We start from the raw sequence: 27,555 nt of genomic DNA on the forward strand, positions 1-27,555 counted from the left end.
GCTTCAAGGAGACCGAGAGGCAGCTGCGGTGTCTGACCTCCGTCCTCTTCCCTCTGGCCTCCGATTTATTTCATCCCACAAGCGGCCTCGGAGTCAGTAGAGGCTGCCTTTCAGCGCCTCCGGGGGCGGGGTGTGTGTGTGTTATATTCCCGGCCGGGGCTTTCAGACTCGAGCTGCCCCCTCACGCTTCGGTTTGTTCCCTCACCGAGGTGAGCTGAAGAGGGAGAAGAGATTCCCTGGCAGCGGGAGGAGCCGGCTAAGATTTCCTGACCCGTTTGTCAGGGATACGGCACAAAGACTGGTTTTCTCCATCTCCGCCGGCAGCGCGGGGAGAACAGAGAACGATGGGAGTGATCTAAGGCTGAAGCTTGGCTGGGCATGATGGGCAACATCGTAAGGGAGCAAGGGATGCAACGAGGAGCCGGTGGGAGTTGAGCTGGGTCACTGAAGGCTCGAGATGGGGAGAAAGGAGTCGGGCAGGGAGAGAACTGGGTCGAGGGAATGGGGGGCGCGGTCCGGACGAAGAAGAGCCTCACGTAAGGGAAGCCGGGGATTATGGTCAGGAAAAAAGAGGGAGGGGCCGCGGGATACACCCCCCCCCCCCCCCGTCTTTGCATTCTCGGCTTTGATGTAATCACCCAGTGCCGTTAACGGCTCTTGGGCTCTCCCGGCAGCCCCTTCACCGCCGGATCTGAGGCTCTCATCTGGAGCTTTGCTGCCTCCTGGGACCCTCCCGAGCATCCTCCGGTCCCGGCGCTGCGTTCTCGGGGTTTCCCGCCCTCCTCCTGCTTGCTCGGGGTTTCTCCTCCCCCCTTTTCCCCTCCCCCCCCCGCACAAAGGTCCGGGATAAGTGGCCCGAGCTCGGCCTCCCGGGCTCTGTCCCGGCTGTTGTCAAAGCGGCCCCGGCCCCGCCCCTCAGCGGTCGCTCCTCCCCCTTCTCCGCCCCTCCCCCTTCTCCGCCCGCGCCCCGCCCTTTCGCGCCTGCGCCCCGCGCCCCACGCGGCGTGACGTAAGCGCGCGCCCGCTCTATCGGACGGGGACAACCCTGGAAATCTCGCGAGCGGGGCCGGGGCCGGCGACGGCGGTTGTCAAGGCGACGGCGGCTCCCGGGCGAGTTGGGCGGGAGCAGGCTCGTTCCCGCAGCCCCCGAGAGCCCCCGGATCCCCCCGAAGCCCCCGAGCGCCATGTTCATCTACCTCAGCAAGAAGGTGGGGCTCGGGGGGCGGCGGGGGCGCGGGGGGCCGGGCCCGGGGCCGGAGGGGAGCCTCCCCCCCCCCTCTCGGCGCCCCCCCCTCCCTGTCCCCGGAGCCCGCTCAGCTGCTCCGCTGGAAGGTCTGGGGGCTCCAGGGCCGGGCGCCAGCGGGGGCTGCTGTCTGTGACCCCGGAACCCGGGGCGGGGGTCCTGGGGGGCTCCGGCCAGTCACCCCGCCCTCGGCGCTGCCCGCGGGGTCCGAGGCGTGGGGGGTCAGGGAGGGGGCCGCGAACTCCGGGCGGGGGCGGGACAAAGCTCGCCAGGGGCCTGGGATGCCCGCCTCGCCCCCTCCCCCCGCCCGCTCCCCCCCCTCCCCCCGCCCGCTCCCCTCCCCCCCCCCCCCCCCCCCCCATGGTTTGGCTCTGGACACTCCCCTTCTCCTCCCCGCAGCCTCCGAGTCGCACCGAGACCCCCTCCTCAGAAAGCCCCCCTTCCCTCCCCTGCCCTTTCCTCCTTGGGCCCAGGCAGCCGACCTCCCCTTAGACTGCGCGCTCCCTGAGGACAGGCTCGGCCTTTTGCCCCTTTGTATCCCGGGCCCGGCTCCCGGCCCTCCTAGCGCGGCTCCCGGCGCCCCGTGGGTGCTTAGTACATGTGTATTGGGTGTCATTGTGCGGGGCCGCCCCTGCTCTCGGGGGCCTCTTTAGGCATTAGTTTTGTGCCTTTGTGGGCCCCGGACCTTGCCATGGCGGGTGCCTATAGTGCTTATCGAGGCCGGCCGCTCCCCAGGCCTTGGCCTTCTGTGATTTTGTGAGTTCTTTGTGTGTGGAACTCGTTTTTATAGACAACACACACCCCATTGCACACACACGTTTTCGTGTATGTTTTGCGCAGGCGACAGCCCAGTCTGCGGGTGACCGTGCGGCCGTTGCGGCCTCTGGGGCTGACGCGCAGCAGGGAGTGTGGGGGGGTCTCTGCGGTTTAGGCTGATTTTGGCCTGACAGTCCCCGCCCCGTCCCGGCCCCATGTGGAACCCTCAGTGCAGCAAGAGGAGGTTTGAATGCAGTGGGTACATTCCCTTGCTTGGTGGTGTTTCTGGGGCTGTCAGGAGAGGGGAGCCTTTTTTTCCGGGGGGGGGGATTGGATATTTATAACGTCAGTCACAGGACAGGCACAGTTATCAGCTCAGAGAGCTCAAGCGGGGCGGGCGCTGCCAGCTGGGCTTCCCTTGGCAGGGCCAGACCCGTGATTTCCCCGGCCTTCCCTGCCCCTGACCTGGGTGATGACGTTGCTCGGGGGGCTCTGCCATAAGCATGGGGAAGAAGGGGTGTGAGACTGGCCCCCAGGCCGAAGGGCCACGGACATTGGGCCCATCCCTTTGGTGTTGGACAGACCCCCGCGCCGCGCCGGAATCTGCCTCGCTTCCCTCTGAATTGTCTTAGGAAGATTCTGCAGATCACCCAGCAAGGTGAAGCGCCGCTTCTTTCTCTGAGGAGCCTTTTCCAAGGCCAGTCATTCATGCTCTAGCCCAGCGGGCGCCACACTGCCCAACTGTCAAATGTTAGAGAGAGCTCCCACAGCAGGGGCTCCCACGGGGACTCCCACAGCGGGGGCTCCCACAGCAGGCGGTCCCACAGCAGGCGCTCCCACAGCGGGGGCTCCCACAGCAGGCACTCCCACAGCGGGGGCTCCCACAGCACAAGGACACTCTCAGGGTCTCTCTGAAGCTCTTTGCTGGTTGGCAGGGAAGACCCTGGCTCCGGCCATGCCCACATCAGAGGAGGCGCTGCGCTCTCTGAGCAAGGCAGAACTGCAGTAGCCCAGGAGAAGTGTGAGATGCACATTTGGTGACATTTCCATCCCAGATACTTGTGTGGTCCATATGGGCCCAACTTTAGAGCTTAGCCACAGTCGGGCTTGGCCCCAATTAACTAATTGATTATATCACTCTGGCCATCTTTGAGTGTGAAGAAAGACAACCCATCAAATACTCATCCGTTCCATTTAGATCATCAGTTTTATTGGAATATCATTTTAAAGATTTTTAGAATTTTTCTTTCCAGTTCTAAATTCTCTGCCTTCCTTTACCCCTACCCCACCCACTGAGAAGGCAAGGAAATCCCATTTTACATATGATGTTATTCAAAACATGTTTCCCCAGTATGTTTTAAAAAAAGCAAGAAAAATAGAAGTTATTATTTTCCCCCCAAATCTTTCTTCCCAGACTCTCATTTTCCTTGCCTTTTTCCCCTATTGCTTTTATTTGGTTTTTAAAAGAATTTTTTAGTTCTTCTGAAAACCCTTTGTCTCTTCTAGGAATTCTGATCAAAAAGATACTATTTCTTTGATTTTTTTTTTCAGATGTTTTAGGGTCCTTAAATCTGGGTTTGTTCCTTGAATCTTGATAGCTCTTTGTTGTGATATTCTTTTTTGGTTACTTTGTTCTTCCATTTTATTTCCTGACTTTGTTCCTGACTTGTTGTTTAGGGCCAGATGTGCACTCTGCACATCTGGAAGGAAGATCTGTGCCCCTCTTTTGCCTGTCTTCTGCTTTCTTGGGATATCGAGTCTTATATTATTTGAGGATGTAAGAGATAGCTGAGATTGGGAACCTGCAAGCTTTTACCGAGGAGTCCGATTCAGGGCAGAGTCTTCCTGCTGTTCTTCTGGTCCAAGCTCTGCAGGTCCCTGACCTGGGTTGGGCTCTGTGCCACACACACAGATGCTTGCCCTGGTCGGAGTTCCAGGAGAACGCTCCTAGTCTCAGCCACTTCCAGCCATAGGGAAAGCTCTGCAGGTTCAGAGGGATAGAACTGCAGGCTGCCTTTTGTTTTGGATTTCTGCCCTGGTTATTGCACTAGAGACAAATGAAAACCCTCTTCTCCTCGAAACAGCTGCATAAGGGCTGCTTCCTTCAAGTCTGTGAGCACCCCCCACCCTGGAATGCCCCCCCCCCCGAACCCAGGTCCTTGTCTCAGTCCACCTTGGAATGGCTGGAGAGCAATGTCTGCAGGTTGGCAGCACTTTCCCAGGTCAGTGTCTCCTTGTGTGAGTCTGAGACCTCTTCTTGTTCTCTGAACAGCATCAGTCCCTGTTGTGGGCCTGAGCCCCCCAAAGTCCTCCATGTGGTGCTCCCCTAGCGTCCCCAGTCACTCCATGCTGTCCTGGGATGGAAACGGGGCTTACTGTGGATTTTTTTCTTCTTGGCTTTCCTCCTAGGACTTGGTCTGGGGCCCCTTTCCTCAGCGGACTTGGTCTGGGGCCCTTTCCTCACAGGACTTGGTCTGGGGCCCCTTTTGGATCTTTGTGGAGGAGTTGTTGTGGGGAGCTTGTTTGCACGTTGCCTGTTTCTCTGTCATCTTGTACCTGCCTCTCAATTCTGTGCTGTTCAAAGCTCTGATACTCAGTGACCCTTGGTGCTAAATAAGATAAACTCTGAATCGTTTTTAGTGATGAGATCTATTAGGAACAGTATTTGGGGAGAGGAAAAATTAGAGAATTTGAGCGTCAGTTTGGGGGCAGTTGTGAGACCATGACCTTCCTTGAGTGACGGGAACCCCAGTCTAGTCTTAGGCAGCCGAGTCGCAGCGTTGGGATCTTCGTGGGAGGTCCTGGCGTCGACCTCGCCCTGATGGTTTTACCAAAATTTCCAAGTTAGGAACAGAGGGTTTACTGCCCAGAAAAGGAAGACGGGCCAGAGTTAGACTTTGTGATGTTAGATCTCCTTCAGAGAGGAGACGTGGGTATGATGGAGCTTGCAAGATTTCAGTGACAACAGTTTTATGTTTAATGTGTATATAAATTGTGAGTTTTTTGTGATAATATATGTATATGTGCACTTGCACACACGTGTGTGGTATATGATAGAATTCTCACATGGACTATTTTGTTTTATAAGTCAGTAGCTTGTAAGTATAGCGCCCGTTCAACTTTAGCTAGATTTTTTTTAGCTCCTTAGGTATTATTAGTTTCAGTTATTTATAAATTTGAGTCCTGAACATTTCGATTCCACACTTGGGCCTAGGATTTGGAAGTGATATGTCTTTCTTTCCTTCCTCCAGCAGCTGTATGGAGGATCCTGGGCCCGAGAGATTCTGTTGATCACCATAGCTCACTCTTCATGTTCTCCCACATCCAGCAATGTTCCTTTTTCTCAGAAGACTTTGCCCTTCATTTCCCATTCCTTCCATGAGATATCGTTTCTGAAAAGTGGCCACACATTTACCGTGTTCTCTCTTTGTGGGTTTCAGATCGCCATCCCCAATAATGTTAAATTGAAATGTATTTCCTGGAATAAGGATCAAGGATTCATAGCTTGTGGTGGAGAAGATGGACTTCTGAAAGTCTTAAAATTAGAAACACAAACAGGTAAATTGTATTTTGGTTTAAGAATTGTTTTTAAAATTACCTCTATTGATTCAGGTCAGTTCCAATGGTCTTAGGATAGATAACGCCATCTACAACCAGAGAGAGAGGACTGTGGGAAGTGAGGATCCCAACGTAACTGTCCCTGCCAAATCTCCTGCTCATGTGACAAAAGTTCTAGGTTCAGCTCTGATTGAAGACCTCCCAGTGATGGAGACCTCTCTTCCTCGGGTAGCCCACCCGCTCGGATGGCTTGGGATGCTGGGAAGATTTTCCCGACATTAAGTTGACACTGGTCACTTTGGTCCTTCCCTGTGGGGTCAGGCAGAAAAGCTGAGTCCTTCCTCCCCGTGATGGCCGTTGTGATGCTTGGTGATGAGTTTTGACACCTGTGGCTGTGTTAGTCTGGATGCTCCTCCCCTGTGGAGGAGGGAACTTTGTTGGAAGGCGAGAGCAATGGGCCTCTGTCTTAGCTAGAGAGGTCCTCAAGCCCAGATGCAGGGTCTGTTATTAGATTTGCATTCGGTGACTTTCCACCCGGGAAACTACTGGAGCACATGCGCAGGTATCCCCAAAGTCTTAGAAGTATAAATGCCGGAAATGTTCAAAAACATCATTTAAAAGTTTAATTATTTACATTTATTTATACTCATTTAGCTTTGTGAATTTTGGATAATTATTTTATTTTATTTTTTTTGCTGAGACAATTGGTTTTAAGTGACTTGCCCAGGGTCACACAGTTGGGAAGTGTTAAGTGTCTGAGGCCGGATTTGAACTTGGGTCCTCCTGACTTCAGGACTTGTAATATCTGGGCTAGCTTTCCAGAGGATCTCTGGGTGGGCCTTGGTCTTTTGGTGGAGAAGTGACGAAGGCAGGAGGGCCACCATGAGGCTGGTCAAATGTAGAATGTCTTTGACTGAGAGACTCTGTTCCCAGAGCCGGCCCTTAAATACCTCAGTATTTATGTCACTACAGCAACTGAGCATGTGCAACCATTCCATCACCATCACATTAAGTATATGTCTAGAGAGCCATTATCTCGCCCTGAGGAGGTGTTTAACTATAAACACTCGCTGTCCTTGATTCAAGTATACCTGCTCAGAGTTCTGGCCCTCTACAAGGGCTGGTGCTCGGTCCACTCTATCCATGCACTGCCTAGCTGCCCCTCGGTTTAAAATTTTAATTCCTTTTTCTTGATCCTCTCTCAGGTTGGTGGCTCAGTAGATCTTCTTGCCCCTCCCCCCCCGGCTCACCTGACTGATGTCCACCAGAATTTTTTTCTGGGGTCAGTTTCCGGCGTAAGCATCAAAACCTTGTTCCTTGGGTATTTTTAAGACTAGGGGCCCAAATTCAGTGTTTCTAATCACTGAGAAGCTTTTACAAAAATAAAAAAATGAGGGGCAGCTGGGTCTGATCTGGCCTCAGACACAGAACACTTCCCAGCTGTGTGACCCTGGGCAAGTCACTTAACCCCAATTGCCTCATGGGGAAAAAGTGGCTAGAATGATATTTAGCACGAGATAATAGTGTTAAATATTTTTAAGAATCACCAGTATTTTAAAATGGAAATAGTTCACTTTTCAAATGTCTGTAGCATTTATATATTTCAAGTTATTAAAACTTAAAACTGCTCTAAGACTTTTGGGGCACTCTATGTCACTCTGTCTGTGTGTGTGAATGTAAGGGGCCTCGAACGCCCTGTGAGATCTGGCTCCCACTGTCTCTTCCGCTGGATTTCCCAGGACCTGCCTTCATAGTCTCCATTCCAGCCTTACTCGGTGTCTCCCATACACACAAGGCGCTTTGCCTCCAGACACCCAGCCGGGGGGGTCTCCCTGCCTTTGCTGCCCTCTGCACCTCCATTTCCTGCAGTCTCGTAGCAGGGAGAGGGCAGGGCCCGGCCCCAGTAGGTGCTCAGTAAGTCTTGGATTTGGGAGTGGAAAGTGCCGCCACTGGATCTTTTCAGGAAAAGCAGAGCCGTCTGAGGCCATTTTCCCTCCCTCTGCAACGTCTCGCGCCCGTCTGGTGGGTTTTGTGTAATTCCTCGAATGTCTCCTCTTTCCTCAGATGACTCCAAACTCAGGGGCCTGGCAGCTCCCAGCAACCTTTCCATGAACCAGACTCTGGAAGGCCACAGTGGTGAGTCATGGCTCGTCATCCCTTGGGATCTTGGGCCCGGGAGGGCTGCCGCCGAGCCTGCCCAGGGCGCTCCTGAACAGCAGAGCTTTGTGGGCCTGCTGCCGGAGGAGCTGATCGTCTTTCTCAAGAAATAACTAATGACGGACTCAGTCTGTTATTTCTTCTTACTTTATTGTCTTACTTTGTATTATGTATTACTTACATTTATCCAAATCGGCAGCAAAGCTGGAATGAGGGGAGGGGATACCTACGCGACTGTGGTGGAACAGAGGAGCTCTCCCACCGAGAGACAGAGGGCCGAGGGTCTCAGGCAGCCCCGGTGCAGCAGCTGGGGAGAGGGACGGGGTGGACACGGCCAGCTCCTCTCAGGCCTTTCTGGAGCCCTTTCCTTCAGCCTCCTGCAGCGGGTTGGTCTGGTCCATCTTTGCCCTCTAAGGTGCAAGTCCGAGGTGGCTGCAGAGCCTGAAGCGAGAAGCCCAAGGGGACCAGAGCCCGGCCTGGAAGGCTGAGCCCTGGGCACGTTGCCTCTCTCACTCGCCCTAGCGCTCTTGCCCTCCTCTGGGTGGGCGGCCTCTGGGATTTTGGCCCCAGGGCTGCACCACTGAAGCATCCCGCTCTTGTTGGAAACAAAATTCTGAACCCCAGAGAGGCTTCAGGGGGAGGGAAGCAGGGTAGACTTTTAGCTCCTGGAGGGGTGGGGTGAGAGCTCCCTATGACTTCACACACCCAGACCCAAGGGAGAACACACTTTTATACTCTAAGGTTAGTCCTGCCCCTGCCTTTGGAGTTCTGCTTGGCCTGTGCCCTTCCGGGTTATATTGCCCTTAGTTGTCGCTCCCAGACAGGTTTCCCCTCCTGGGTCGTACGTCCCATGTTCGGAGATGGAGATCCCACCTTCGGGGAGTCTTGGGTTCTTGTGTGGAGTTCAGGAAGCATGTGTGCCTGCAAAAACCTTGTTTTCTGTCCCTGACCCAGCAGTTTCGGGCCTGGGCCCTCCTATGGGAAACCCTTGTTAGACTGTCCTGGCTTACGGCCTGATTGGTTGGGGATGTCTTGACGGGCTGCTTCATCCCTCCCCTGTGTCCTTCTCTGCGGTGTTTGTGGCAACCTTCCCCTCACCCTTTCTTCCAGCCGGATCTGAGCCCCTTCAGGTGACAGCTGCAGGGTCACCTGGCGGCATCTCCGGTCCGGGCTATTGTGGGCTCTTGCGAACAGCTTCCAGCCCAGGGATTGCTCTGTAGATATTTTGCAAAGGATTCTCCCTTCTGCTATTGGGGTTTGCTCTCACTGGGCAGAAATGCTTCAGTTTTTGTAGTTTATTTGTGTCCTTCAACTTTGCTGAAGTTTGTACTTTTTTTTTTAGCCTTGTTGCTATTACTAGCATTTCTAGAACTACGCCAGAAACATTTGGGAGAGCGGGAAGCTTTCCTTTTAAAAATCATTTCCTCCCAATGTTTGTAGAAACGATTTTGACCTTCTTTTTCTTCTTCCGGGTTGGGAGTTCCAAATTCCCTTGCCCACATAAGACGCTCCCTCAAGTTTTCTGACCCTCCACATCCTCAGCCTCCTGAGCCCGTGACTCACTCCTTGGTCTGTCTCTTGATTCTCGCTCCTCTCCAGACCCGCCGGATCTCAGAGGTCAGGCTCTCCTGCCCTTTCACCCTCCTGAGTATGGGCATTAAAGCTGAAGGGCAGGAATGGAGAGGAGGCTGGTGAGCCAGGGCTGAGCTCTGGCAGAAGGAAGGAGGATGAAGGAGCAGGAGCCGCCAAGTTTGGACGGGATGGAAAATTCTGAACTTTGAAGAAGAAAAGAGTCCTGAGTGATGGAGGCAGAGGGAGAAGCCGGAAGGGATGGGAGCAAGGACTCTAACGTGCCTTTTGTCACTGACCGTTGGCCAGCTAGCCCCTCCTGGCTTTCCAGGCTCCTATGGGTGAGAGCACATGCACAGGCCAAATAATCCACCTTCTGTTTCTCTGCTTTTGATTTCCTCCCAGTGTGGGAGAATGTCGCTCCTAAGCTTCACCTCTGAGAAGTCTGCTTTGGTTTTGAGGACCCAGTTCAAGAGCTGTACCCCTGTGGAGGCCTTTCCGGCCATCCCCCTGCGGAGGCCTTTCCTGCCTTCTCCAGCTGCAGCATCTTGCGCTCTGGGGACATCTTAAATAGTCAAAGGATCCGAGGAGGAAGATTTCAGAGGGAGAAATCCGAGCTGCCAAGAGCCATGTGATAAAGAGATAATTAATAATTCGAGAAGTGCCGAGTAAAACGGCCTGGAGGGGCCACCTCGTAGCCAGCAGATCGACAAAAGTGACAGAAGCGGAAAATGACACATGCTGGGGGGCTTGGGGAAAACTAGGGGCCCCGCTACCCTCTGGGGGGAGCCGTGAGCCGGTGCAGCTGTTCTGGAAAGTAGTTTGGAACGATGTCCCCCAAGCTACTAACGGACACCACCTTTGGTGCCCTTGTGGCTGCAGGTACAAAAATATGGCTCACGGCTCTTTCTGCTGGTAAAGAATTGGAAATTCACTGCTTAGCAGCCGGGGAGTGATGGCTGCACAAGTTGTGGCATGTGAATAGCAGAGCGCCCAGAGACACGAAGAAGATGGTTCCAGAAAGCCTGAGAAAACACCTGCCGATCGATGGAGCAGAGGGCAGAGAAGCGTGTTGTAAAGACTTGTCCCCCGAAAGCCCCCACGGGGATCCCCTCCCCCCCCAGTACCAGAGGACTCTGATGAAGCCCACGGCCACCTTCCCGACAGAGACTCGCGCTGATTGAGACCCGGTTTTGTTGGGAGCTGCTTCTGCTCATTATACTGATTTGTAATCAGGATTCTGGTTTTTTTTAATTTTTTTTTTGTTTTTTTTCTTTTCTCCAGTGTGTGCAGCAGGGAGAGACAGAGAGAGAGACAGAGACACAGAGAGGAGATGATCGTTAACTTAAAAAATGGCTAGATGCCTTTTCAAAGGCTCCTTGTCTCCTCTGTCTGTGCCTTTGTTCCCTTGCCTCCCTCGTTAGCACATAAGCTCTCTGCAGGCAGGGGCCCTCTGGGAGCTTCGGCTTTTTGTCGTATTCCCCCTACTTAGGACGGTGCCTGGTAGCTCATATACTCCTAATAAATGCTTGTTGATAGACTGATTATTTTAAAGTCATTCACTTGACAAACCCAAACCCAAAGGCTCTTGTCCTGCAGGGGAATTTCCCTCGAACATTTTAAGAACATTTTTGCACAGAAACCTTTATGCAGCATCCTCTTGTTGACTCCGAGGGACCTGCGAGACCTGGGAGGCCATGTTCTGAAGAGGCCATGGCGGGATGGGAGCTGCTCATGCTCCCCATCAGGTGTCCCAGGATCCTACAGGCCCCCACTGAGGCTAAACCATCCATCAGAAAACCACTCCAAAGTCCTGGCCTGCGACGTCCAGCGTGGGCATCATGGAGGCGGCCCATGGTCCTGGTGCCTTGGCTGGACAGGAAGGTCAGATGGGAGGGGGAGGAAGAGAACGGGCAGATTGCAAGCCGGGTGCTCTTCCACACCCAGACCCCTCTCTCCACCCAGCGTGCTTCCCATCATGCCGTCTGGCTGCGAATCTCGCCCCCCACATCTGACAGAGTTGCTCTTGACTCAGCGGGTTTGAGGGAGGAGGCAGATCGGCCACAGCCTGGGTCCCACCTCAACGAGGAGGGAGGAAGCAGGATCCCAGCAGGAGCGGGGTGGACACAGAGCCTGGGGCTGCTCCTGCACCTATGGAAGCCACTGGCCCCATGGCATTTGTGTGGGGGTTGATGGGGTGGGCTCGGCTTGGATGGGAGCCCCTTGAGGTTCCCGTTGGAGATCTCGGGGTCCATCTGCTTTGGGCGTAGGTTTGGAGGGTGGGCATGAGTGGGATAAGGAAAGTGGTTGGAGGGCTTCTCCTCCGCTGGCTGGGGCTCCCCCCATTCTGGGGCCTCCTGCAGAAGAGCCACCACCTGATGGCGTGGCCCCCGTGGTGGTCAGAGGCGGGCGGGGGCAGTGCCAGGGACGCCTGGCTGGTCCTGCGCCCATGCCCTGTAGATTGCCGCCACAGGGCTAGAAAGGGGAGCGTGCCGGGGCCTCAAATGTCCCCTCAGCGGAGTGTGGGGTATTTATCCAGAGCTAACTGGCTTATGTTTTCTAGGGTCCGTCCAAGTCGTCACCTGGAACGAGCAGTACCAGAAGCTAACGACCAGTGACCAAAATGGACTCATCATCGTGTGGATGCTGTACAAAGGTGCGCGATGGGAAGGGCTTCCTCTGAGGTCATGGAGATCGGCCTCCTCTCCACAGCGGGAAGATGCTCCCTAGTGATTCTCTCCCATGCTGGGCTTTCAGCATGACTGTTGTGGCAGAAGAACAAAATAGACCTGCCTCCTGCGCTCTGGCTCTGTCCCTGGGCTCTGTGGGCCTGAGGGGGCTCAGTCACTGGACCCAGGGCTACGTCATTGGTCCCCATCACTGGGCAATCACTGGGCTCTGTTACTGTGCCCTGTCACTGGGCTCAGGGCTCTGTCACTGGCCCTATCACTGGGTTCCAATTAGTGGGCGACATCACTGAGCTCTCTCACCAGCCCTCGTCACCGGACCCCCCAGGGCTTCACACGTTTAGAGGGGAATAGTGGGGCTGCTTGGGCCCTCCCTTCTATGGCTGAGCTCCAAGAGCTTGGTGGTACCCAGGGAGGGATTGGGCTCAGCTCAAGGCAGCACTGAGGGTCCTGCTGTCTCCGGATCAGCCTGGTGGAAAATGCAATGATTGTGTCCACCCACTGTGTTTGTGACCCCAGGCTCCTGGTACGAGGAGATGATCAACAACAGGAACAAGTCCGTCGTTCGGAGTATGAGCTGGAACGCAGACGGGCAGAAGATCTGCATCGTGTACGAAGATGGTGCCGTGATCGTCGGCTCCGTGGACGGTAAGGGCCCGGGATCCTGGGCTGTTTCCTTTTCATCCAGAGCCCGTCATGTCCAGGGTCCAAATGATGAGTCAGGCTACTGCTAGGGCATCCCAGCAGGGACACCCAGGGGATCTGGGGCGGGCTGCGGCTGGTCCCCCGGGCGTTCTTGCCTCTGTTTCACAGATGAGGAAGTGAGGCTCGCCACCCTGCTGGTCACTTCCAAGGGGGCTCTGAGCTCTGCTCCTGCAGCCCCCAGCCCCTTCTCCTCAGGGCCTCCTGGGTCAGCAGACTTATGTGCTTTGTCATTTTCTGGGGCTGGATGGAAAACAGACAAATGAGTTCCTTGGAGTAGTTTGTGACTCAGCTTTTCAGGTGATCGATGACACGAGCAGTCAGTGTTGGGTTCGCAGGGGATGGGAGGTTGTAAACTTTTTCCCAAGGAAATGGTTTTTGGCAGTTCCTCATCCACCTGTCAATCGTGATTTTTAAGCCCAGAAATTAGAGCGCAGCTTCCTTTGGATCTAGGGACCCTGCCTTCCTCATCTTCCCCCTGCTGTTGGGGGTATTTTCCTGGAGTGAAAACTTTCTTCCCTTTTGCAGATTGGAAAGTCATCTTGAATTTATAATCTTAGTGAATTGCTTGGGTCACAAAGGTCACCCAGCTAATCTTGAGTGGGGGCGAGGCTGGTGTGAACCCCCCTAGTTCTTGTCTCCTAGAGCCATTGTACCATTTTATGGTACTTTATGAAGGGGTCTCATTCACACCCGGAGGGCCGGCGCCTCATGGGGACCCTGAGTGCCTCGTAACGAATGCCCATCTTCTGCTCATATTTTTGCTTCAGGAAATCGTATCTGGGGCAAAGACCTGAAGGGCATCCAGCTGTGCCATGTGGCGTGGTCCTCTGACAGCAAAACTCTGCTCTTTGGCATGGCCAATGGGGAGATCCACATCTATGACAATCAGGGCAACTTCATTGTAAGTCGCATCTGTGGGTCTGTGGCAGCTGACGTGAGTCTTCCTCGTGCGCGCAGAGAAGATGGCACTGTTTGTTAGGTTTTGCTCAGAAATATGGTCAGGGCGGCATTTTCTAATTAGTTGGGAATGGGATTTTTTTTTTTTTTTTTGAGGCAGTCACAAAAGAAATCAATGGAACACAAAGAGGTTTTTATCTGAACTTCTCCTTGTGTGGGTAGATGGCAACAGAGGCGTACGGGTTGGTGATTATTTGTGTCGTTTTTTTGCTTTGGGATTAATCATCAACCTCAAGAGTTTTTCCAAGTCTCAGCATTGTCCATTCCACATTCATTAAGTTGTCAATGTTGTCCCAAACACAGGCATCCCCCCTTTTTGGTGGGGGGAGTCCTGGCTGTTTTCCCACTTAGGAGCTCGTGCAGGCCGTGTGGTCCTTGGCAGAAGAAAGGGATTAGGGGGAGAACTTTTGTCCTTCTAGCCTCGGAGTGATCGTACTCCATAGTGTCTGTGGTCAGGCTTCCGGGACTTTTGCGCTCCTTGTTGCTTTTTCCTTCCCAATCTGGGGGTGCCGGGCGTGTTTGCTGGCAGAGGTCGGGTTCCTTGCGGCACTGTCCGGTGCACGGGCTCTGGTTCTCCTAGGGCGGATGCAGCCTGTGTAGCCACGCTCTGTTTTCCATTTTTCAGCATCAGCAGCTTGTTTTTATTCAGGTCTGTGGGAGTTGCCCACGTCCTCATCTTTGCCCTCATGGATTGGAGGCCCGGCCACAAAGGGCCTGCGGCCATTTCCTGGCTGTCCTTCACCGGTTGGGTTCGTGGCGGCTCCGTTTGATGCTTCCAGGATTGCTTTGGCCTGGACGTGTGTGGGCTCTCCGCGGCCTCTGGTTTCTCAGTCCCGGACTAGAAGCATAATTAATAGCACTGATTGAAATACTGAACATTTTCGTTGTTTTCATCTTTGCCCCACTTGAGTGAGTTGTTCAGGTAGAAACCTGCCTCAGGGTCTAGAGCCAGCGCCCAGGGCCCATCCTGGGATCCTTTAGCATTTCACAGCTGCTGGGGCCATTTTGGCTCTGGAGGCTCTGGTGAGGGTTTCTCCTGTGTCGGGTGGGGCTGGGCTTCCTCTCCTGTGTGTGTGTGTGTGTGTGTGTGTGTGTGTGTGTGTGTGTGTGTGTTTCAACCCCAAAGCCTCATATGAACACAATCATGATATTGCTAAAACTTTTTTTTAGATGAAGATGAAACTCAACTGTTTGGTGAATGTAACCGGAGCCATCAGCATTGCTGGGATCCACTGGTACCATGGCACAGAGGGCTACGTGGAGCCCGACTGCCCTTGCCTTGCCATCTGCTTTGACAATGGAAGATGCCAGATAATGAGACAGGAGAGCGACCAAAGTAAAGGCGTTTTCTTTGGATGATGTTGGGAATTAGGATCTTAGAATTACTTGGGACTTTAAGGAAAAGTTTTTTAGGCCACATATTAGAGAGAGCTGGAACTGAAACCAGCCTTTGGCCTTAGAAAATCGCCCTCTGCTTCAGGCTTCAGTTTCCTTCTCTGTAAAGTGAGGGGCCTGAGCTGAATCAATATAATAAAAGTGACAATTCTAAATTAACGACTAAATTACTTTACTTATTCAGTGCCATACCAAACTACCCCAAAATTATTTTGTAGAGCTAGAACAAATTCATCTGTAAGAACAAAAGGTCAAGAATATCAAAGGGATCGGTGAAAAAATTGGGAAGGAAAGGGGTTTAGCAGTCCCACATCACAAACTATATTAAGAGGAATAATCTGCTACTAAATTTGACTAAAAAAATAGAGAGGTGGATCAGTGGAGTAGATTAAGTACCCAAACATATAATAGTAAATGATGTTACAGTTTAGTTTTTGACAAACCCAAAGATCTAAGCTTTTACAAGAGCTCACTAGTTGATAAAAACTTCTGAGAAAACTGGAAAACAGCATGGCAGACATTGGGTATAGACCAGCATCTCATACTACATGCATAGAGAAGGTCGAAATGGGTTCATGATTTAGACATAAAGGTGCTACCAGAAGCAAATTAGGGGAGGATGGAATTGTTTACCTGTCACATCTATGAATAAGGGAAGTGTTTAGGACCAAACAAGAGAGGGAGATTATGAAATGTAAAATGGAGAATGTTGATTATATCAAATTAAAAAGTTTTTGCACAAATAAAAGCAATGCAACCAAGATTAGGAAGGCAGAAAACTGGGAAAAAGTTTTATAGCAAGTATCTCTGATAAATATAATTTTTATATTTGGGAAAGATAGAGAACTAAATCAAAGTTTGTGGTCAAGGAATATGAATAGGCAGTTTTCAGATGAAAAAATAGATGGGTTCTGAGGATCTTGCAGCTCTAATTCTTTGCATGCTGTTTTTCAATTTTTTCTTCTGTCTAGACCCTGTTTTGATTGATACCGGCATGAATGTTGTCAGTATCCAGTGGAATCACACCGGGAGTGTCTTGGCTGTGGCCGGCTCCCAGAAGGCCATCTCTCAGGACAAAGACATCAACATGGTGCAGTTCTATACTCCATTTGGAGAGGTAAAATTAATTTTCACTCATTTCTTTTTAAGCTTTCAAAGGCATACTGAGGAAAGTGGGAGAAAAGATTGGCAAAGATGCACGTCCCTTGTTTTTGTTTTGGGGGTGTTTTGTTGGGACTGATGGCAAAAGCTTAAGTAGATACACAATGCGTGAAGATTCTGTGATGGTCAGCAGATTGAACTCCTTGTGTGGGAGCACCTGGAGGACTGATTTGCCAGATGTTCCACCACTGGCTTGGGTCACAGATCGAATTTGTGCTGGGGCTTCTTGACAGGAGATGGCAGGACCCTGTTCCCTGCGCCACACTGCTTTGTAGGTTACAAGCACTTGTGAATTGGATATATTGAGTTAGATTTGGATTCCATTGTGACATGGAAGATCCACCCCATTTTATAGGTGAGGAGACTTGAATGACAGACAGGCACCGAATGTTGGTCTTCTGATTCCACAGTCAAGGTTTTTCTCTTTTCTCATCCTTCTCTCTCTGATAGTCTTAATAAAGGGATGAGTAATACTAAAGACAATGTTAAATTAGTGTTGATCTGATTTTAAAATCTGACTGACATTGGGAAAAGCAACTCTTGGCAAATGATCTTTTGGATGAACATGGACTAACTCGTTAAGTAGCTTTTGGAAGTGGGGAGATTACCTGGCTTAGAGTCATGACTGGATGACCTGGATTTAAGGGGGCCTCAGACACTGTTGATCCGCTTACTCCTCTGTGAAATGGGGACTCATCGAGAGCGATCGGTCACCCCTTGGTGCTGTGCATCAGCTGTTGCGGTGGCCTGTTGTTATCGACATTTCCCAGCTGTACACCCAGATGGCTGCCGTGTTGTGCTTTATTTCAGTTGTCTTTCTAGGCCAGATGAGGGCAAATTAAAGAAGGTCTTTTGAACGTGTAGGGTATAGTTTGAATTGGAACCAATATCGAGGACTTTGAATCTAGCTCTCAATTTTTAAAACTCTGAAATTAACAAAATAAATGAGCATTTCCATATAGAAGAGATTAGAAAAAGAGGATTGCAAACTTTATTTTATACAGCTTACTTTCTCTTATATAAGAAATTTGTTATTTATCTTCTATTGTATTATATTTTTTTCAATTAGCAAAAATCCATCTCCTTCCCCTTTCTCCAATTGAGAACAAAAAGAAACACAAAACCTCTTATAAACAGATCTAGTCACATCAAAACATAGTTTCACCTTGGGTATGTCCAAGAAAGCAGTTTGAGTCCTTCACCTTCTCTACGCAGAGGCGAGTCCTCTGGAACCATGCTTGGTCATTAAACAGATTAGAGTTAATTCGTTCAAAGTTGTTTGCCTGAGCCATGTTGTGTGGTAAAAATGGTTTTGCATCTTCTGTCTGCATCAGGTCCTTCCAGGTTTCTCTGAAACCCTCTACTTCACAATTTCACGTTTATGTGTCATGACTTGTTTAGCCCTTCCACACCACGGGCATCCCCATCAGTTCCCAATTCTTTGTCACCACAGAGGGAGCTAGAATGCTTTTATCCATGGTTAGAGTTGGAGTTCGGCTTAGGACTAATCCCTGCCTTGATCTGTCCTCCCTCCAATTGCCCTTCTACCATCTCCTCTTCTCCTCCTATTTCATTTTGATGAAATTCTGTGTAAGTGTGTGTGTGTGTGTGTGTGTGTGTGTGTGTGTGTGCGCGCGCGCGTGTGCATGCGTGCGCTCTAACTTTCTTTAACCAGTTGAGATGAGATTGTGGTTGAAGGGTTACTTCAGGGACCTGTTGAGCATGGCTCCCAATTGCTTTCTCTAATGACTTGACTAGTTCATAGAGTGGTGGATCATGAATTTGTTCCCTCTTTCCCTTTGTTCACTTTTCCTGTTTTGACACAAGTATTTTTTCTTAAGAAAAATCTTAGTAAACCAATTGTAACATTTTTAAAACAATTTTTAAAATTTCCAAATACAGAATTTATATTTGGGGTGATTGGTACTTACAGTCTAAAACAGTGGTTCTCAAAGTCTGGTCCAGAGCATCCTGGGAATCTCTGAAATCCTTTCAGAGAGTCTACAAATTCATAATTAGTTTTTATTTTTAATGTGATCAATATCTATAACTATTAACCACATAAACAAAAACTCTTTGGACAGATCCTCAATCATTTTTAATAGGATAAAGATATTGAGAACAAAAGTTTGAGGACCACTGGTCTAAAATATTTGTGAGTTTTTAAAAAATCACTTTTATTTTTATTTTTTAGCATTTGCGAACATTGAAGGTTCCTGGAAAGCAGATGTCTGCACTGTCTTGGGAAGGAGGTGGATTAAAGATTGGTCTTGCTGTTGATTCTTTTATCTATTTTGCAAATATCAGACCTGATTACAAGGTGAGTCCAAAGAACGGGTATCATGAGAACTTTATAAATAGGTTTTGTCACAGCTCAGAGTATTTCTCTATTTATTCAGAGCACGTTTAATTTTTGAAACTAACCAGCAAAGGTTTGAGGATGAGTCTCAGGATACTTGTTCTCAAGCCCTAATTTGAATAAGGTTCTCTGGGGCTACTTAGGTGAGTGCGAAAACCTTTGACACCCTAGGAGATGGTGTTATTGGACTGCTGGGATCAGATGACTTCCTCAGTTAGCAGCCAACTAGCTGATGAACTTAGCCAACAGGCTCATGCTCTCATAGCAGACTGGAGACTCGGTGGGCTTGTGCCAGAGCTTGCTGGAGTCCCACTGGACTAGGCTCTTCTCTGCAAAGGGACGTGGGAGGAGGATGCAGGAGAGAGACTTGGGGAGCGATGATCGATAAGGCCAAATCCAAAGCTTTGGGGTCCGCTTTTGAGAGTGTTGGCCCTGGCCTGTCTGGTTATTCTACTTGCTGCAGCTCCGTCAGCTGATAGTGTTTGCAGTAAGAAGCTCACATGGGAAACGAAAGGGTGATACTAAGATTCTTCCATCTTGTTAGTCTCATGAGTTCAGAAGGTCGTGTACAACAGTCCCTTCTTTGTGATTTTGTTTTGTTACCTATGTTACCGAAGCCATTAATGAATTCTCCTGCTGCCTTTGAAAATTTCTTGGTTTTGTTTCTTATTCCCTAGGGTTTTCTGTAAAGCATCATGTTGTCCCCTCTTTATCTACATTTGTGCCTTCACTTTATTTTGGCCAGCATTTCTAGGACTATGCAAAGGGAGAGAACTTTATTCCTGTAATTATTCAGAAAACTGGAGTGTTTCCTTTGAATTCCCAATCCCTATATTCTTACCCACCTGCATTTTGGATTTCCTTCACAGGCTAATGGTATAATATTTCAGAGTCTGATTCTTTTTGTACAGCAAAATAACGGTTTGCTCATGTATATTTATTGTGTATCTAATTTATATTTTAATATATTTAACATCTACTAGTCATCCTGCCATCTGGGGGGAGGAGGTGGGGGGATGGAGGGGAAAAATTGGAACAAGAGGTTTGGCAATTGTCAATGCTGTAAAGTTACCCATACATATAACCTGTAAATAAAAGGCTATTAAAAAAAAAAAGAAAATTCTCTCCAACAAATAAAAAATTGGGAATTTAACAAAAACATTTTTATTTAATTAGTATTTTCTAGCTTTTCATCTCAGAATTTCCTCCATATTTATGTTAACAAAATAACTTCTTTCCAGTAATTTTTTTTTTTTTTGAGAGAAGGGCTGGAAACCTGAATTGCTCATCAGTTCTTGAAGAGGGCCAAGGCAAAACAAAGCCTCCACCAGAGGGACAGCCAGAGCAGCTGCTGTGGCTCCTGCTCCTCTTATCAGTTTGTTTTCCATCTTTGCAGTGGGGCTTTTGTTCCAACACGGTGGTTTATGCGTACACCAGGCCGGATCGCCCCGAGTACTGTGTGGTTTTTTGGGATACAAAGAACAATGAGAAATACGTGAAATACGTAAAAAGCCTGATGTCCATCACGACCTGTGGTGACTTCTGCATTTTGGCAACTAAGTCTGATGAAAATCAACCCCAGGTAAGAGTTTTCTCCAAAACCTGACATCTTGGACTCAAAGGTCCATTCTGTAGGTTGGGGCCATGCTTGTCCCCCTGGCGCCGGCAGACACAAAGTGTTGGCATCCATTCTCTCCCTGCTTTCCGGGGTCTGTGGGCTGCCAGCTGTCCCGGATGTCTTTCCTGCTGTGCATACTAGGGGTTAGGCTCCTCATCCTCAAGCCTTTAGCTTCTGAAATAAATTAGAACTACCAAGATCCTTTTCTGGGCTGAAGTTCCTTTAGCAGACGAGATCTCGGGATGTCAGGTGTGAGTTCAGTTCAGGGACGGGTGGTCGTCAGCTCAGCTGGCAAAAGGATTCTCCTGTGAGTTGGGCTGGTAACTGCATCATAGTGACATGGGATAGAAATAACACCTTTGTGCATTTTCAAGAGGATCTAAAATTGGAGATGAAAATACAGAAGTAAACAGCGGCTTTGTCGGCCTAGAAATTATTTTACCCGAGTCTTAAGTTTGGTGTGGGAAGGAGACTTTGTGACAACAACAAAACTTTTTTAAGCAATGGAAGAACAAATTGTGCCTTTGGAAACATCAGTGTGTAGATAGGAGAAAGTAAAAAAATATATATTTGTTTACCTTAAATGGTGATAAAAGATGAGAAGGTCAAATATATCTGTTTGTACATAATACGGGAGAGAGTATCAGTTTATGTTAAGTCTTGCTTTAAAATTAAAAGCTAAAGAATGATTCAGAGCCCTCTTCAAGCAAGGACAGGGACCAACTGGGAAGCTTCCTCCTCCGAAATAAAATAACACCAATTGCTTATCCCCCTTGACTCTTGGCTTTCTTGCTGGGTGGCCCTAGTGAATGATTCAGTCATTTTAATGTTTCTTGGGGAGTAGTGATTCAGTCATTTTAATATTCACCGGGGATTACATCATTTCTAGGTTAACTGAACCATTTCTTCAGTGATTTACATGTTGCTTTAAAGTTGGTCCCATTTTCTCATTTGATCATAATTAAAAAGAAGATAAACATTTTATGTGTTTTATAAAACTGAGACCATATGTTTCTTGAACCGCAGACACATAGATGGTCTAATACTGTTTTCTTTTCCGACAGTTTGTGTTGGTTCTTTGCAACTCGATCGGCACTCCCTTGGATCCCAAATACATTGAAATTGGTAAGCAAATGTTATAACCTAATCTTTACGCAGATGAAATACTTGGTTGTAATTCTAATTTTGAATTTTATAATAATATGATGAGAGAGAAGTGTTTTCTGAAACATGTCATCCAGCTTGATCGTTCCTCTAGTTTCCATGTTCACTTTTATCTTAGAAATATTTTGTTTTTCCATCACATACATTTTCCACTTCCACCTTGCATCCTTAAAAAAAAAAACAGTTTCATTTTTTCTGGCTATACATGTATATTCATTTAAAAATACATTTCTTTATGAATCATGTTGGAAGAGAAAAATCAGAACAAAAGAGAAAAACTAGAGGGAAAAAAAACACAAAAGAAAAAGAAAAACAAAATGACCATAGCATGTGTGGATTTACATTCAGTCCTCATTAGTTTGCTCTCTCAGTGTTTTCTATTCAAAGTTCGTTGGGATTGCCTTGGATCACTCATCTGCTGAGAAGAAACAAGTCTTTCATAGTTGATCATAGTTGATTGCCACACAATCTTGCCGTTGCTGTGTACGATGCATTTCTATTTCTGCTTGTTTTGCTCAGCATCAACTGGAAAGATTTACCAGGCCTTTCTAAGTTGATTAGCTTGTTCAGCATTTTTCATAGAACAATAATATTCCATCATTTTCATATCCCAGAACTTATTCAGCCATTCCCCAACGGATGGGCATCTACTCATTGTCCAATTTTCTAATTCTTTGCCACCACAAAACAGTTTTGCCTATGTGGGTCCTTCTCCCTCTTTTATGATTTTTTTTGGAGTCATATACAAGTAAATGGCATTGCTGGGTCAAAGAGCGTGCACAGTCTGACAGCCCTTTGGGCATAGCTCCAGACTGCTCTCCAGAATGGCTGGATATATTCATAATTCCACCAACAATGCATCAGTGTTCCAGTTTTCCCACATCCCCTCCAACATTTATTATTATCTTTTTCTGTCATCTTAGCCAGTCTGAGAGGTGTGTAGCACTACCTCAAAGTTGTTTTAATTTGCATTTCTCTGATCAATAGTGATTTAAAGCATTTTTATATGACTATAGATAACTTTAATTTCATCATCTCAAAATTCTCTGACCATTTATCACTTGGGGAATGACTTCTATTCCAATAAATTTGACATAGTTCTCTATATATTTTAAAAATGAGGCCTTTATCAGAAACACTGGCTATAAAATTCCCCTCCCCCCCATTTTTCTGCTTCCCTTTTAATCTTGTTTGTGCAAAACCTTTTCAATTTAATGTCGTCAAAGTTGTCCGTTTTGCATTTCTTTGGTCAGAAATTCCTCCCTTCTCCACAGACCTGATAGGCAAACGATCCCTTGCTCCCCTAGTTTGCTTGTGGTAGCAGCGTTAATCACGTGCCCATTCTGACCTGATTTCAGCATGGGGCGTGAGAAGTGGGGCTATGCCGAGTTTTTCCGCTTTTCCAGTTTTCCCAGCGATTTTTGCCAAATAGTGAGTTCTTGTCCCAGGAGCCGGAGTTTGGGTTTTCTCAGATACTGGATTGCTGTCGACCTTGATTATTGTGCCATGTGGATCTAACCCACTCCCCTAATCCCCACGCTGTTTCTTAGCCCGCGCCAAGTGGTTTTGATGACCTTTTTATTAAGGGGAGAGAGAAGTTTAGCAGAAGGAAGAAGCGGCCCAGGAAGCGCTTGACTTTCCAGGCCCCGTTCTGTCCCCGTGGTCCTTCCCTCTTTGCTGCAGACGCATTCTCAGCCCGTCCCCTGGCACCTCGGGCACTGGCATTTTGGGTCACTCCGCCCGCCGTGGGTCCTGCTTCTGTTGTTTGTGTTTACCTCACTTTGCCTCGGTTCATGAATGTCCTTCCATGTGTCCCGCCTTCTCTGGTGTCTCGTTCTGAGGCTGCTGCGCATTCTGTCCCCCTCACACGCCGCGGCTCGTCCGTTGCTGTCGCCACAAGTGCTTCTGGACGTCTCTGGGCCTTTCTTCTCGCCCTGGGTGACCCTGGGATCTCTGTCGCTGTGGGAGGGGCCCTTTTTGAGTCCTGGACGTGCATTTGGGAGGCAGGCTGGGAGCGGGCCAGGATCCCCCAAGCTGGAGAAAGAATCTGGCCCTTTATTTTTAATGGCCTAGCTGTAAATAGTTCTGTTTAATTAAAACATTTCCGGCCCTCACAAAAACGAGCAGAGCTTTCCCAGAGTTCCCCTGATGCTCTGTGTTAGTTCAGAATCCAGAGCGTCTCAAGCAGACTTTTTTCATCACTGAAAAGGCAGCGATCTGGCCGCCTTCTCCCAGCTGAGGTTTGGACCCCAGACTCCCATGAGGCCTCCCCAGACCGCGGCTTTGACTTGTTTTAGCAGGCTCAAGAAAGGCCGCAGTGTTTGGATATTGAGCGAGGGAGGAGAAGGCTGTTCTGGAGGCTGAGTGGAAAAGGCTCCTCCCATCCTTACAGGAGGCTCGCCAAGTGCTCCCCGACAGACAGCCAGAGCCCCCAGCACCCCAGGGGACTCCTTGGGGTGAGGAGGGATGTTCTGGGAGTGTGGCAGACCCTAAAGTGAGCCCGTCATCTGGATGAAAGAGAGCCCCTCTACAGTCTGACCTGGAGGGCCTGGGTGCAAATCCAGCTGTGAGGTCCCAGGCAGGGCACTTTGTTTTGGCCTGCCTCAGTTTTCTTTTTCTTTTTTTTTCTTTTTTCAGCTGGATTAATTTCTTTTTTCTTTTTTTTTTTTTTTTATTATAGTAACTTTTTATTGACCGCACCCATGCCAGGGTCATTTTTTTATAACATTATCCCTTGCACTCACTTCTGTTCCGATTTTTCCCTCCCACCCTCCACCCCCTCCCCTAGATGGCAAGCAGTCCTATATATGTTGAATATGTCCTAGTATATCCTAGATACAATGTATGTGTGCAGATCCAAACAGTTCTCTTGTTGCACAGGGAGAATTGGCTTCAGAAGGTAAAAATAACCCGGGAAGAAAAACAAAAATGCAAACAGTTTACATTCATTTCCCAGTGTTTTTTCTTTGGGTGTAGCTGCTTCTGTCCATCGTTGATCCATTGAAACTGAGTTAGATCTTCTTTTTGTCGAAGAAATCCACTTCCATCAGAACACATCCTCATACAGTGTCGTTGTTGACGTATATAATGATTTCCTGGTTCCGTTCATTTCACTTAGCATCAGTTCATGTAAGTCTCTCCAAGCCTCTCTGTATTCGTCCTGCTGGTCATTTCTTACAGAACAATAATATTCCATAATATTCATATACCACAATTTACCCAACCATTCTCCAATTGATGGGCATCCATTCATTTTCCAGCTTCTAGCCACTACAAACAGCTGCCTCAGTTTTCTTAGCTGTAAAATGGGACAAGATTGCCAAAGGCCATTCCCCTGGTTGGTTGTAAGGAAATAATGTGATAATGTTTGTAAAATGCCTGGGGTCGGACCTGGCCTTTATAGCCACTGAATCCATTTGCTTCCTTCTGGCTCCCCAACTGATTTCATGCCTCCGTGTCTGTGATGCTAGGGCTCTGAGGCACAGCCCACAGCCGACAGAAATCGGCCCTCACAGCTCTTTTTGTGTCCTGGGTGGCTTCATCTCTGCTCCCTTTGTGGGGCTTGGGTTTCTTTTCCCTTTTTCTTATTAAAGGCATGTGAAGCCTTAATCTCAGGAGCTGTTTGCTCAGCCTGTGCTGGATGCTTTGTCCTTGAATGCAGGAATAGGTGATCATTGGCTGGTGAAGTTCTCCTGGCCTCCTGGGCCTCCTGGGCCTCCTGGACCTCCCTGACCTCCCCAGCCTCCCCGGGCCAGCTGGGCCCACCCAACCTCCCTGAGCCTCCCGGACCTCCCTGGGCCTCCCCAGCCTCCCTGGGCCTCTCTGGGCCTCCCTGACCTCTCTTGGGTCTCTCCGGCCTCCCTGGGCCTCCTGGGCCTCTCCGGCCTCCCTGGCCTCCCAGGCCTCTCCGGCCTCCCTGGGCCTCCTGGGCCTCTCCGGCCTCCCCCGTGTTCAGCAGTGTCCCAAGGCCTTTTTGCAGCGTGGCAGGGGAAGCTTTCGCAAAAAGGTCTTTCCTCAGCCTTGAAGCAGCCGAGGGCACAACTGTCGTGTTGCAGGTGGAGCCCGTAAACTTCCTTTTTGAGCCTCTTTGCCAAATCTCACAAAGGCCGTGGCCACCGAGGCCTGGGAAGCGCCCGTCCGGTTTCGCTGCCGGCCCAGCCGAGGCTCCTTGGGGCTTCCCGGGAGGCGCCCCCTGTGGGGAGCGGGTGCTCGTGGGCGGCTGCAGGTGCGCATGTTTGTGCACCCGTTTGCACAGTGTCTGGCCCTGCCGGGGAAGCAGACCGTGATGGGACGGTTGCAGAGAATGGGGGTTCTCGTCAGGATGGAGCCGCAGCTACAGGGCCACAGGACGGGGGAGGGGGAGACCTTTGGGCTCTGGTGGTGCAGGCGCCGAGATCCTAGGAGGGCCTGGACCTTGCCCAGGAAACACCGGGGAGCAGACTTGAACCCGGGGCTTTTGCCCGGAGGCCCCCCTCCCCCGCCCTCCCTGCCTTTCTGACGCATCATCAGGTGGTAAAGCGCAGAAGCTGCAGCAGAGACGGCTGCCAGGGCCTGGGAGGCCTTGGAAGGAAATCGGGATGAGGCGATTGCCCACTGTCCCTTAAGCTTCCTGTAGGAGGTGGCCCTCTGGCGGGGCTTGCAGGAAGCCAGAGCCTTCGAGGTGGGGATGAAGGGGAGTTGCAGGTGCGGGCAACAGTCTGGCCACGGGGTGAAGAAGCCGGCAGGGGAGGCCGGCTTGGCTAGACCAGGGAGGACTGTGTCCTCCAAGGACGTGACATGAGGGAGGGGATGCTGTGAGCTGCAGGGAGGGGCCTGAACGAGGGATGCTGGGCCGGGGAACGCTTGGGACGCCAAGCAGAGGGCTCTGGCCTCGACCCCGGAGGTGATAGGAGGCCCCTGCACTTTATCGAAAAGGAGGGAGACTCATTTTTACCTGGAGATTCACCTGCCGCTGCATGTGACCGCCCGCCTGTGTCCCAGCGCCTGCCAGGGATGCTCTTCTCGGGCTGGGGATGGTGCGCTCCTGCTTCCGGGGATACAGGAGGGTCTGGCTCCTCGCTAAGGTTAGTCGTCCCCGGTGTGGGGGCAGTGGGAGCATGAACGGCGGAAAGCACGGCCGTGCTCCCACTAGTGCCGCCATTTTAAAGTGCGGGCCTCTAGGAACCGCACAGAACGCGGGCTTTGGATCAATGTGTGTCATTAATTTGATTTTTCCTTTAAATCCCAGTGCCGTTATTTGTCACCATGACCAAAACGCACGTGATCGCCGCTTCCAAAGAAGCTTTCTACACGTGGCAGTACCGCGTGGCCAAGAAGCTGACGGCCCTGGAAATCAACCAGGTGGCGAGGTCCAGAAAAGAAGGGCGAGAAAGGTGGGTGGTGGCACTCCGGCTGAGCTCCGGGCGCGCCCCCGTCTCATGTTGTGGTCCTAAGCAAAGGCTGAGGGGGCCATGGGACCTTCCTTCCTGGGTTTGCAGAATGATGCACTGGGGCTCCTGGGGGCGCGTGCTCTCTCTGGGCCAGCTCTGGGGTCCTCCTGCCCTGGCAGCCCCTTCAGGCTTGGGCGCCTTGGCAGCAAGCCAGGGGCCAGCCCAGAGCCGGGGTGCCGAACAGGGACCTCAAGGAAACTGTGGAAAGTAAAGCAGAGGCTGCTTTTCTCGGTGAAGCTTGAGATTGGTTTTTTAGAAAGAGTTAATCGTGGCTCGGCCCTTCCCCCATGTCACCTGTTCTAGCAGCCGAGGCGCTGGGGGTGCGAGGGCCGCACGGTCCGGCCTCCAAGGGGCTCGTGCCCGTGGGCCTGTCCATGAGTGGTTAGAGGGCCGGCCCTTCTTCCTGCTTGGTGGCGGCTGCTGGAGGCTCCTTACCGTCCCCATCAGACAATCGGGGAAAAGCACTTTACCCAGCAGCCTCTTCTGCCCTGCTAATAGTCCCTGCAGCTGCTGTCGTCATTGTCACCGAGGGCACACTCTGGCTCAGGCAGGGGCAGAGACCTTCCCGCCCCCGCACCCCACGGGCCCCTGAGGCAGGATTTGAATCCAGAGCTTTATATCTTCAAGGGCAACACTTGGAGCCAGAGATGCCATCTCCCTCCCAGGGACGCCCGGCCTGTCATCGTCTATCTGAAGGAGAGGACCGCTGGCTGGCGGCTGGGAGCTCGGCTTCTGGCGGGCTCCTCCTCCTTTGCCCGGCTCTGCTGGTTGGGATGGTCCATCAGTGGACGGGGGAG

The 27,555-nt window shown here is 50.3% G+C and overlaps 1 protein-coding gene across 2 annotated transcripts in view; it reads left to right on the top strand.

Moving 5' to 3' along the window:
• The first annotated feature begins 277 nt into the window (after window positions 1-277).
• WDR35 (WD repeat domain 35) overlaps window positions 278-27,555 on the top strand; it is a 45,972-nt gene continuing 18,694 nt past the window's right edge. The window contains exons 1-12 of one of the 2 annotated variants that reach the window (XM_031949594.1): window positions 278-536; window positions 5,440-5,557; window positions 7,622-7,693; window positions 11,847-11,939; window positions 12,490-12,618; window positions 13,443-13,576; window positions 14,803-14,968; window positions 15,999-16,144; window positions 18,383-18,508; window positions 19,944-20,129; window positions 21,230-21,290; window positions 26,557-26,701. In XM_031949594.1, the coding sequence (XP_031805454.1) occupies window positions 7,666-7,693; window positions 11,847-11,939; window positions 12,490-12,618; window positions 13,443-13,576; window positions 14,803-14,968; window positions 15,999-16,144; window positions 18,383-18,508; window positions 19,944-20,129; window positions 21,230-21,290; window positions 26,557-26,701 (1,214 nt within the window). In that variant the 5' untranslated portion in view covers window positions 278-536; window positions 5,440-5,557; window positions 7,622-7,665. Of the gene's footprint in view, window positions 537-1,184; window positions 1,209-5,439; window positions 5,558-7,621; window positions 7,694-11,846; window positions 11,940-12,489; window positions 12,619-13,442; window positions 13,577-14,802; window positions 14,969-15,998; window positions 16,145-18,382; window positions 18,509-19,943; window positions 20,130-21,229; window positions 21,291-26,556; window positions 26,702-27,555 lie in introns of those variants that run through there. The other variant, XM_031949593.1, reaches the window with a different exon arrangement.

Source organism: Sarcophilus harrisii, chromosome 2 (assembly GCF_902635505.1).
Source record: "Sarcophilus harrisii chromosome 2, mSarHar1.11, whole genome shotgun sequence".
In the NCBI taxonomy this organism is placed as follows: Eukaryota; Metazoa; Chordata; class Mammalia; order Dasyuromorphia; family Dasyuridae; genus Sarcophilus; species Sarcophilus harrisii.